Consider the following 13,075-nt stretch of genomic DNA (forward strand, 5'->3'; position numbering starts at 1 on the left):
AGTTGCCACCGATTTCCTTGCGTGTTTTTACACCCACTAATGGGACATCGACTGCTTAGAACCTCCAAAAACGATCTGAAACCCCCTCTGTGCAGGGGTTTCCAGCTCACCTTCCCTTCCACCATTTTATATATTGGTGACCTTACGAAGGGAGCCGACATGTGACACTCGGTGGCACAATGTGAGTTGGTAGATCTGATGTTGTTATGCTGTTATATTCGCTTGAAACGGTACTGCAGTGTCAATAATGTGATCAGTTCCTGTATGCATCTTAACCTCGAAGCACCAGCCGAAGTATGTGTGTATGGTGGGGGTCGATGTAAGTCACAGTACTTTAGTTAGTGGAGTTGCTGTGATTGATGATCTAAAGGCCCCCTCCGGGCAGACTCTGTTTACATGATTACAGTAAACCCCCTAATTGCACCAAAGTGAGCTTGTGTTACAGGTCGGAGGATGAGTGTGATCAGAATGGCGCTGCAGTGAGACGCCTACACTTGCGCGCTTGTCCCGTGTCAGGGCTTTGATGATGGTTTATGAACGTTTTGTAAATGTGCACTTTTTCGAAGCAGCAGTGCCTCCCATGTGTTCTGTTTACGGTTAAAATGATGCCCATCATTCAACGCATCTTCTTTTCAGACTGCAGGTTTATGTCCGGGATCCGTCTGGGGTGGCCGTGCTCATGAAGGTCGAGAAAAGAAAGCACGATTCAGTCAGGTAACAGACATCTGCTTCATTTCTGTGACCGTCTTCGGGGCGTAAATCATGTTTTCCGTCAGTTACTGTTTGTCGTTTTCCGCTTGTCTGCTGGAAATCCCCTTAGTAGTGCTGCCAGGGCGGATGTGCTCCTAGACACCCCACACTTCTCTGTCCTTCGCTCTCCTAAAATGTTGCTAAATTCAGCTCCATTACTGGATGAAATAATTTCTTCCTTACACTTTTAATGAATCTCTGCACACTTTCATGAGAGCTTAGTTGTTCGCCCTTTGAGTAAGCTGCTGTTTACAATGGCTTATGGTGCCATCTTTGAAGTCTGTGTGTGTACTGAACAGTCCTCCTTTGTACCCATCGACGAGCCGCAGGCAGACGGCTGGAGGTACTGTCAGCTCAAGGTCAAGCAGAGGGCCTCTAATCCCAGCAAGAACCATACTCCCACAATTCGAATTCGTCTCCAGAGTTGACTGAAAATTAACACTCTGCGACAGCTAATTCTAAAAATTGGTATAAAGTTGGCAGAAAGTAAATATTCTGAAATGTTACCCATCTACTCTCTGTACCATAGAATAACGATGTGTCTATTCTTTAATGGACTTCATGGTATACTCTGGGGTTGCAAGAGTGTCTGTGTTGTTGGTGACTTAAGGGAGTGTGACTGTCATCAAATTAGTGAATTCCCATCTTACAACTAACTCTTTACTTAAATATCTGTAAAATGCAGTGTGTTCCTGCTGCTTTGGCGCATGGTTAATGAATCTAGCATAAAAATTGTCAGCACAGTTCCTGCTTTTAAATATCTGGTCCAAGTTGACGGCATTATGTTTGTCTTCTCATGTCCTCTATTCAAAATTGACTATCGAATAGAATCTTCAGATTGATCCTAAACAACACCAGAAAGACCGTCACACAGACCCTTGTCACCAGCCACCTCGATAACTGCAACACTCTCTATGCCAGAATTTCCTCCCAGCTCCTAAGAAGATTCCAGGCCATACAGAACACTGCTGCCAGACTCATCCTGGACCTCTCCAAACGGACCCACATCACCCCCACCTCAGAAACCTCCAATAGCTCCTCATCCAGAAGAGATGCCAGTTAAAGACCCTCACACATGCCTACAGAGCTCTACATGATCATGGAACATCCTGCATCAACCATTAACTCAACTTCCATCTGCCCCCAAAACAGCTGCGCTCCTCCTCTCTGACCTTCGCACACACCCCCATCTGTCATCGCCGCTGCGGGGGCGGCTCCTTCTCCTGCATCGATGCCAGGACCTTGAACGGCCTACCCCTTCACAGAACACCCTTCCTGGCAGACTTCAGAAACTCAAGAGCTGGCAGACTTCAGAAAGAAACTCAAGAACTGGCAGACTTCAGAAAGAAACTCAAGAACTGGCTTTTCGAAGGAGACCTGGCACCCTCAGATCCCATATACCCCTAGCGGTGACAGTACTGCACTATACAAATGCTGATTGATTGATTGACCATGGATCTAATTGCCTAATTGTTTAAAAAAATAACATACGTAAATATTTTGATGTACTTTTAAGCCCTCACAAATACCACTCTGTGCAGAGTTGTGAAGAAATTAATAAGTACCTTTCTCTGTAAAGAGTTCTTTTTAAAGATTTTTAATAGGGTTTACATAATCCAAGAAATGCTAATTGGTCAGAATCTAATGGGCCCACCACCCTATATAAGTTTAAGTCTAGGTACTAGAAGGCACCCACTAGGCTTGTACATGGTTTTTCGGATGCCTGTAGGCACGGTAAAATGACCTTTCTGAAAATATGTCCAAACAGTTTACTTATTAAGTTACTACTTCAAGACAGGCTAATGGCACATGTAATGGTGTGCTCTACTGGTAAACTACTTGTTCAGCAACTTTTGCATGCTGTATTAGCTGTCTTGCTAAGAAATTATTCTCAATGGGTAAACCATTGATCTGCTGGCCTACACTCAAAGAAAATGTTTGTGCTGTATTATTTTATTTGTATTCTGCCAAGAGGGCCTAAAAAAACAAATGTTAGAATGCATGACCATGATACCGGGGCTGTCTTTTGCTTCCCTGAACTGTCTCAAAAGGATTACTCAGGACCTATAGTTCAATAATCTCAAACTGAGCAGTAACCAAAACCCTCACATGACTGTGGAAGCTTGACTACAATGGTGTGTTTTTGTGCAGGTGGACTCAGCAGTACCTGAGTCCAGAGAAGGTGCTCCATGATTGTGTAAGTGTTCATGTATGATTTCTTGTGTTTTTGTAAAGCTCCTTTTGTCACCCCACAAGTAGTTTGGAGATCTTCGTACTGAGAATAATACTACATTTAATAAAGGTTAGTCCGGTCGCTGGTTTGGGACTCACCTTACACATGTTTCAGTCGTAGCACTGGAACAAGTCTTAAGATAAGAGTTTCTTTACAAATACTGTTTTAGCAGTTTGCGAATTAGAGGTAGTTTAGTTCGGCACCGAAAGGAGGGGCCTGACATAACACAACTTTGGACCAACAGTATGCATCGGATCTTTAGCTCCATGTTTCTGACAGTGAAAGTGCAAAGAGGGACCACGTGTGCTAATGCACACCATTAGATGTTGTGTGGAACATATTTTGCATCTGTGATGGGCATTTATTAGATTAGATTGTATAAAGCATGAGACTATCAATAGTTGTGCTGGTACTGAGGGAGATGTAATTGCAGTCATAGCCAGCATCACAGTAAACGGCCTATTTTTGAGAGCCTTTCGGAACTGGAGCGGGGCAGTGACAGAACGAATGTGTCTTTACAGGATATTACACATTTAACAAGTTTGAAAGCAAAATTCTTGACTTCCCTGTTGAGTCGTTCTAGTATTAGGAAGTATCAAAAAACGAGTATCAGCTGAACATAGACGACTGAAACACCTCTATTGGAGTCTGGGCATACTGTGATCCCTTTGTGAAATTCACGAGGTACAAGTGGGAGCAGAGGCAATCTGGATGCCCACTAGACCAGCCCCATTTTGAAGATGCCCCAAAGAGCATGCGACCTGCCCACCTCCTCTACCAATCCAGTGCTTAAAGGAGCATGACTTTACAGTAGTTCTACCTGGTGCCGCTGCTGGCTCTCAACAGTATGTCTTGGTACCGGAGGCCCCCCTACTCAGTAGTCAATCTCCAGTGAACTCTCCCTTTTGGTGTTCTTCCCTTGGGGATTTTGGTTTCTTTGGGTACCAGGCCCTTTGTCATCCTTTGGTATAAGTGATGGTGAACCAGGAATTGCCACACTACTCTAACTACCCGGTGGATCTGACTGTTGGATTTGCCTCCATCGTGTTGTACATGGTATCTGTATCCAGAGCTTTCCTGGATGTTCTGAGCTTGAAGGCCAGAGAGACCCCATAGACTTCCTGGTTCATCTCCTAGTGCACCATCTACGTTCACTAGTACAGCTCTTCCCATCTCTGGTGCAGCTTCTTAGGCAAGAGCATCAGTACAAGGCACCAACCCACACTTGGTAAACCTGGCACCACAGACCTGCACCTGCTGGTCTTTTATGTTTGGAATATTTGCCTGTGGGTTTGACTTTTAGCGCCTCTCCAAGCAAGTGATCCCATCAAGAGGAGTCCGACACCAGCCCATCACTCAATCCAGAAGCTGATACTAACAATTGTGTGGCCCTGCGTCCACTCAGAGGCTGTCCTGTTTTAATGGTGTTGACTGCGGAGCCACTGTACATTGAGACATCTCCCGTCCCTGCCATAGTGGGGCATTTTTATGCCTTGGTCAGTTGCACCAGCTTTTCCTGAAAGACCAGATCTGTCCATCGAAACCAAACCACTAAAGCAGGATCTAGAGACAGCATTAATCTGAGCCTGCCATCTCAGCCACTGGGCATCCAAGGACCCCCAATCGTTGTGCTAGAGCGTCTCAGCTCAGTCGGTGGTGGTAATGGCCGCTTTGTTATAGGGCAAAGCAACTTCTAGCCACATGGACAGGGAGACAAATTAGCCCAGTCCATTTCGAGTTTAATTTGATGTTGTTTAAATACAGCTCGTGATCTAACTGTGTCCTGTGCAGTAGGGACTAAAAGACAATTTATTCTGATATTGAAGCCTCAAATGCGAATGTGTTTCAGTTTGTCTGCTGCAAGTGTAGCTAAGTCAAGAAAGGAGCAGAGAAAAGGATTGGATGAACCTTGGGGAGCACTACATTGTTTAAGAAAAACTCAAACGCTAGACTCTACCCCCTCCTTTCCTGGCCCAGTCTCGTGCTGCTTACCGATCCCATTAAAATCAGCCCAGTCCTGTCTAATATGAACTTCAAACATGTTCCTCACTCTCATGCAGGTCTTGTTGGAACAAATGCGACGCAAAAACGCTCCTATAAATGATTATTCTTCAATTCATTACACTGGAGCGTCTGTTGGCGCCTAAATGCGTCAGTTCTAAAGATGACCTTTTTAGCTTATTTGGAAACTTGGTTCAGCAGACAAACATCAGTGTTTCCCTTTTCGCTTACGTCTTTGCGGTTACAGTTGTTCACCTGTTTAGCCATAAATGCTCCTAAGTGTCCTAAATGTCATCGTGTGCCGTATGTTGGCCGTTGCACGTGTTCACTGGAGCCCTTGTGCCATTTTATTTGGAGAAACAGCTGATGTCATCTGTTTTTCAAACGGCTGCCTAAATTGGAACTTTTTTTTTTTAGTATTGCAAAGATTGACATTCATTGAAACCATTATTTTTATTACATTTAAGCTATAGGAATGAAAGTTTAAATTAGCATATATACTAAAAAGTGCTTGTAATTTGCATTTTGAATACACCTTGAATGCCAGCAACGTCTGCCCGCGGAGAGGCTACATTGATCTATAATTAAAAACTCTTGTTTTCATGTCCAAGTAAGCTGGTGCGAGGTCGCTGGACAAAGATCCTCGCCTAAAAATACAAGGGGCGAGTGCAAAGTTACTCTGAGATAGATCCAGTGGAAAGGATGATGTGAGAAAGACACAAAGATTCCTGGACTGGAACAGATGCAGAGAAGAGGACGCATGGACGAGGACAGGGGACCATGGACACGGCTCGAAGATGTTGGGGCCCAAACACACAACCCACGTGCAAAGTCATTTATAACGTGTTGGTTTAGTCAGATGCAATAATTCTGTGGCATAACTAGAATTTTATTGGGTGATCACTATGTTTTTGTACTATGTTGGCCTTTTTTCAGACAGAATGAATATTAGCAGGCACAAACCTTTTCAATGTGCAGATGGCGCTAGCTGTTACACAATTACTCAGCAGTTGTGGCATTTAGCACAGTATTTATATCAAATGAGTTGGCACCAATTCATCTCAACTCCTATTTTGCCCTGGTACAAAAAAAAATACAAAGGTCCTTGCTCCTGTGTTTGCACTAATGTCGACCTCTAAACGATGCCCTTGAATGTGGGTATTCACATTGGCACCAAGCGGAGCTGAGATACACGGGTGCATGTGCACAGAACTGTGAAGGTCCATATGGAAGACCTAGGTTTTCACTGGTGTTTTGAACCACGAACACCTCATTGGCTTGTCGTCTGGCGGATTACTTTGAAGACACACCTACACTGTCAGCTGTTCTTGCTGAGCATCAGTACATATGTCAGGGGCTGCAAGTTGTATGCAGCTCCTCACATACATAACTAGGTGAGGTGCATGATAGCAGCCTGCATTTACTTGCACAAAGAGAGCCTCTATCAAGAAGATGCAGGGTATGGTGCAGTGGTGATGGCAAACCGAGCCAAGATTCATTTTGTGTGCAGCAGTGCGCAGGTGTGAATCGCTGCCTCGAATCCACCATTTCTTCTGGATCTGCATGTGCATTACACGTCATGACACACATGCAATTTCTATAGTTTGATAAATGAAGTGGATTTTGCTCTGGCACAGATTAAAGGTATTAAAGTGAAATGTTGCACAGTTCACCGTTCTTTTTTTTGTCGTCGAACCCTATCGGTAACATATAGCATAATGCATTAATGTGTGTGTAAAAGTGGAACACACGCATTAATGTGCGTAGCACAAAGGTATTATGAATGAACCGAGATCAGACAAGTTAGCATTGAAAGGACTGTCTGCTCATCTACTACCCTGCCCCAGACATTAAAGAGAAAGGATTAGAATAGAAGAGTGCAAGAACACAAGAGTCAAAACATGTTTTATGCTGAACGTATTTGGGAAGGGCTCCGTTGCCTTATGATTTCTGTAAGTAAGTGATAGAATGTGGAACTGATAATACCTAAGGTAGAACAGCTTGGTGGCATTAAGCGTAGCCAGAATGTACTTGTGTCAGCCGTCTTTTCTATTTACTTTTAGATTTATGCATGACCTCCTCAGATGTGCTCTTAAAGTTTACCTTTTTTCTGATGTTTTTTTGTATTGAATGTTGACCCTTTGTCCTGAATTCTTACAATAACTGCCCAAAATACGCCCAGGTGGTCACCCTGGTACAGATTATTGTGACAAGCTGTTAGACAAAGATCTCTTAAGCAGACATTTAGCTCACTGAGTTATGCACGTTTTGAATCCTCTATGCTTGAGTTGATATTGCCTCATCTTTTCCAACTCCCAACCACCTTGTGTTTTTACAGAGGATCTAGGTGTGATTGGCTTAGTCTACCGTGCACAGGCCTGCCAAGTATCACACATTAGGTGTGACACTAACGCATTTCAGTGCGGTGTTCCGCATCACCGCACTGAAATGCATTGTCACGCATTTTTTATATGCCACTTTGAACCTAGCTCCCCAGGGTGCTAACGCGCACGCCGGCACCTGTGACACCAGTGGGCGCCGGCTCTGCTGCTCCCCTCATACTTGCCAGCAGGTAGTGGCTCAGTCAATAAACAGTTAAAGAGCTTGTCTGCAAGTGCAGCTCAGCTCTGGTACAATGTTACAAATCTGCGGCCGTATTCCCGCCCGCGGCGGCTGTCAGTCACTGACTTCAGACTACTGGCACTGCTGAATTACCGAATCCCGGGAGGGGTGTGCCCTCAGCAGTGGTTGCTACTGGCTGTCACCGTGGGGGGGATTCTCGGGATGCGACCTCTGCCTCCGTCAAGTCCTGGAACACAGGAGAAGGAAGTGAGGTTAGTCAGAATAAAAATCAGCGGGGGACTTGAATCTGAGAGTCGAGAGTCCTGGTGCGCTGCTGTCTGCGCATACATTTATACCCCGTTTCCCGGCGGGAGGCCAGCTGCAGCATCGACCAGTGAGTCCTCAGCATGGCCGGTGCCACACAGAGTCATGAGAGGCTGAGGCATCGTCCTTGTTTCGTCCTGGACCTCACCCGCTGCCCAGCAGCCTGGCCCGTGCAGGGGAGTGAGTCATCACGGGGGACTGCAGCTTGTATTGTGAAAGTAACAGGTGAGCTCCAGAGTGCAACTAGCCTTCACCTGGTCATGCTGGCAGAATACGAGGGCATGCTGTTGAAGAGGCCTGATCATCATCACCGCAAGCTTAGCTTGCTAAGTCTGAGGGCGGCAGCCCGGCCGTAAAGCAGCCCGGGCACACCAGTGTGGGTTAGATAAACAAATCACGCCTGTAATGCTGTTTCCTGTGCAGCCCAGTCACTTGCAGAGCCTTCTAGACTGTGTCTACTGCTAGTCGCTGAGAAAGTGCTGTGCGGCGCACCCCAGAATGTGTTTGACCATCAAGTCTTTAACTGCCCTCTACTGTTTGTTCCCCTTTCGCAATTTCTCCTTTTATTATTTCAGTGCTGAGTGCTTCTCATTTCTTTCGTTTGCCTTCTTCTCGACTCGTTTTAAATAGTGTGCGTGGCAACATTTGTATTAGTCAATAACTCCAGAAAAGCCTTGTTCTCCTATAAGGTTGTTCCAACAACTAACATAGCAGAGGAACAGTTAACAGCTATGAAGAAACCACCCTCAGAACGTAAAACGTGTTACACAGCACCTACTCTACAATGAGCATAGTCATTTTGTGAGCTACTGCTACTTTACAGTTTGGTGTTTCCAGTTTTTCTTACATAATATATGCACTAGTGTAGTTTCTTCCCCTAAACTAAATAATATGACCTTGCAAGAGCTACATGGTGTCGGAAAGGAATGTGTCCTTTTCTCGTCAGTTAACTTTAACATTGTAAACACCTCAACTTTTAAACTCGATGGAAAATGGTGAATATTTTCTTCAAGCCACTTGAAAAGGGGCACAAAAGTCTTGACTTTAAAAACTTCACAAACTATGGGTGGCAATCATACTATTTGGAAGAATTGCAGGAAGGGTACGAGAGACCAGCTTGGTTGTCAACCATGGCTGCTTGGGAGACTTTAGAAGCCAGGGCCGTCTTCTCAGACCATGTAACCAACATCCATGTGAGGACGAGGCAGTGCGATCCTACCTTTGGGGCTGCATAGGGCTCTCCTGGGCCTGGGAACGAGCCTAATTCCTCTTCTTAGTCTTTCCTCTTCTCTTTAATTTACTGCTGCATTCTCTTTTCTTTGAATGTCCCTGCTTTTCCATCTATCAAATTCTGTCTTTTGTGACTCTCTTCCCTTTACTTCCTTTGCAGCTCCCCAATCAAGGAATATTTAGCCGAATTTTGTTCAGTGTTTGACTCAACATCAGTCATGTGACAGTTACACTGCACTGGCCCCAGGGTCACCATGAGGCCCATGTGACAGCGAGCGGATACTCAAAGTGCTACCCAGTGCTGCTTACCTGGACTCAGAGCAGTGCAGCTCCCATGACACACAGGCAGCAGCAGCCCATCTCTGCTGATACAGCCCACAGGCTGAATACAGTAGCCATAATGGAGCACCGGTCCATACTATTGAGGCCAGTCCTGCAATAATCAGCAAAGAAACGCAGTTGGCCCCTAGCCCCATCTCAACCTGGCATGAGTCTTGCCTGGCAAAGGTGAGCTGAACACTGCGGATGTAAATGAGGTTAAGATGGGCTGGGAGGGCAGGTTGGTTCTGGTAGATATAAATGGAGTTAGTTCTAGTGACTTTGTAGTGTTTAAATGCACTTATTGAGCAAGGTTGTTTCATATTGGGAATAGCGTTCTGATGTACAGGGTAGAGCCAGGCGAATTTTGTTCACAAGAAAGTGTCACTCATAGTCATTGAAATGTCACTCACAATTACACTGACATTTAAAAAATGTCACACATGCCAATCTGAAACCTTGGCAGCTATGCGTGCACGGATATTTAATTTTCTTCCGTTTATCTGCACGAAGCTGGAATTTCACAAGCGAGACGTCGGTTTGTTTACACCATCTCTAGTTCTGAAGTGTGCATGCGTGCTGCTTCCAGCCAGCAGCGCTCCAGGACATGCATGCTGTCTCTGCTTGTGTTGTGGTGATCTGACCGAAAGTGCAAGGGGATACGGCTGTTGGAATGCCGACAGCCCCCCAGGCATCGCTCTGCTTGAAAGCATTTACTTAATCATCTACTTTGCTGCTGGAACATACAGCGTTAGCGGTAACATTTCAGTTTCGGGCGCAATTACACCTCGCGCGGCGGTTCTCGCCTAACGGCGTGATCAATGGGAGGAATCTGACGGCGTCTCTAAGAGGCTGTTAACTCACTCTACAGCCCCCGGACATGACACCGGGCCATGCCTTCTCACGCATCATGAGATGGCCACCCTGCGAGGAGAGCGGACCCAAGGCTGGGATGGACCGGCCAATGCGTTGCTCATTCGGCCTCAAAATATAGAAATGTTCGCTTTTTACTGCCAGGAGGCCATTAAAATACTTCACGAAATTTTGCTCCCTTAACATTTCTAATAGGTCAATGCAAAACTAATAAATAAAACGGTTGTAAAGATTTACTAATAATTGCCCCTTTTTTGCAGTACATTGGCAGTTTTGAAAGGGTCAAAGGATGACCCAAACTGAACACCGTTTACACGAGCAGCGTCAGCGAGTGCGAGGTGAGGAAGGTGTAGTTGGGCCGAACTTCGCGGGCTGTGGTGCTTCTTTGATATGTCATAAAACACCACAAGTGCATAGGCCCCATGCTCCCAGAGGTCACAAACTCTTCAAGCCACACCTGCACCTGGCGATCATTCCAAGAGTGACCATGTGCTGGGCATGCAGAGTTTCTTTGCATACCTCTGCCGTGGCTGTTTAACAGATGCTATTATAGGTTGTGTACACTCTGTAGCGATCTCATATAAAGATCAATTATGTGAGAAAGTATTATAGAAACCTTGAAATGTGATCCTTACACAGTACATCTGTCCTGACTCTAGCTGCAAACTGTGCCTACCTGGCGGCGTTTGGTCGGATTTACTGGATCATAGGATTATTTCCCCCCCTTTAATTAGTTGTTGATCACTACCACTCAGACAAAGTAAGTCATTACCAGTCATTCATTAAAATAGGAGTCACCACCACTGACGACAGTGACATCTACACAGTAAACTTCTTGCTATTTTACGGGGGAAGGGATGTATCGCACGTGTGTGTGTGTATGTATGTATTCAGGTGTCTCCAACTAGTTGATTGTAAGCTACCATTAGCTCACAGGCCCCTTCAGAGTAGCTCATTGCCTTGAGTTCATTGTAAATTAGCACAGTCACATTTTGCTTTTAAAGTTAAGGGAAGACTGTGTTTATTTTACATTATTATCTTCAGGCTGCAGCTAGCCTCTGATAATGAATAATGCAGGTGTCAGATTTTTGAGACATGGTACAGAGATGAAAGAACTGAAGCACTAGGTTATTTAAGTTTTAAATAGATGTCCTTGTTAATTCAATATTGGGTGAGAAAAAAATTATGCTTCTGGATGCTTTTAAATGTGAGAAAAATAAAATGAAGTTACCTTAATGATTTATTTATATTTATTCAAAGTTTTATATAGCGCGAACAAGATCTTTACAGATATCAGAGCGCTTCACAGAGACAGGGGTAGGGGCAACAGGAGGGTGACTAAACAGAACTAATGGGAACAGTATAATAGGCAGTAGCATAATAGGATAGCAGTAATGTACAAATAACATACCAATATACAATCAGGTAACCAGTAATATAAGACGACGCAAAGTCATTGATCCAGCTACAATAGGGTTCAGGTAAACTTTGGCTGTAGGAATGGCTTACACCAATTTCCTAGGATAGAGAGAACAAGGGGTGGGGGCATCAAGAGGGTGATTCAACAAACTAATGTGTACCATATAGTGGTCGGTAGTAGGAGAGTAGCATAATAGTGTCGCAATCAAGTAAGAATATAATGCCAAGAGACAATCAGGTAATCAGTGATAAAAAGCGATGCACAGTCTCTGATCCAACAACCTAAAAGTTCAGGTGAACTTGGCCATAAGGATGGTTTTCACCTCTTTCTTGAAGAATGCAGTGGAGGAGATAAGCCTGGTTTCAGGAGGGAGTGCATTCCAGATCCTGGGTGCCATTCCTGAGAAGGAGCGTTTGTATGTTTTTTCCTTCCGGAATCTACGAGGTTTCAGGAGTAGACTTTTTGTGCTTCTGTTGGATCTCGAACATCCCGATATAGATAACTTTTGAGCGAGGTAGTTGGGTGCCTTGTGGTGCAAGGCCGAGTGTGTCATAACGGCAATTTTTAACTGTATTCTGGCTTCAAAAGGCAGCCAATTCAGGGATTTTAAGTCTGGGATATATGCAAGTGTTTTCTAGAGCCAGTAATGAGTCTCGCAGAAGCGTTCAGGGAGGCTCTTAGGGGTGCGGTTGTGGATAGCGGGAGTCCGCTGAGGACCCACAATTCCATAGTCTATGCGAGGGATGACTAGAGCTTGTACAGCAGTTTGAAAGTCCTTGGCTGGGAGGAAGGGTTTAAGTTTCCTCAGTGTGTTGATTTGGAAATTAGCTCCTTTTGTTGCTTTGCTAACGTGCTGTTGCATGTTGAGCTTGGCGTCAAGTGTGATGCCTAGGGATTTCGCAGAATCCACGAGGGTGGGTTGGACATTGAGTGCTGTTAGGTTATTAAGCCAGATTTGGGTGGTGGTAATTTTCGCAGGAGGTGAGATCAGTAGGAACTCAGTTTTCAGAGCATTTAGTTTGAGGTGATTATCGGCCAACCAAGATTGAGTGTTTCTAAGTGTGGAATTCAGAAGTTTGATATCTTCCGGGGATTGTAGCTTTAGGTAAAGTTGTGTGTCATCAGCGTACATATGGAATTGTACATTGGATGCTTGGAGCAAGGTGGCGAGCGGTTCCATGACGAGGTTGAACAGTGTGGGGGAAAGGGAAGATCCTTGTGGGACACCTAGATCTACTGGCACAGGTGAAGACAGCACATTGTTGATCTTGAACTTCTGAGACCGGTTATGTAGGAAGGAAGTAAACCATTTGAGAACAGTTCCGGATAGACCCATTCTAGTGCTTAGCAACTCCAGTAGGTTC

At 44.9% G+C, this 13,075-nt stretch overlaps 1 protein-coding gene across 1 annotated transcript in view; it reads left to right on the forward strand.

Moving 5' to 3' along the window:
• The window catches only part of ZNHIT6 (zinc finger HIT-type containing 6), a 360,433-nt gene that overhangs the window by 262,700 nt on the left and 84,658 nt on the right, over positions 1–13,075 (forward strand). The window contains exon 8 of the mRNA XM_078645491.1: positions 637–714. Within this exon, the coding sequence (XP_078501617.1) occupies positions 637–714 (78 nt within the window). The remainder of the gene's footprint in view (positions 1–636; positions 715–13,075) is intronic.

Source organism: Lissotriton helveticus, chromosome 1_1 (genome assembly GCF_964261635.1).
Source record: "Lissotriton helveticus chromosome 1_1, aLisHel1.1, whole genome shotgun sequence".
In the NCBI taxonomy this organism is placed as follows: Eukaryota; Metazoa; Chordata; class Amphibia; order Caudata; family Salamandridae; genus Lissotriton; species Lissotriton helveticus.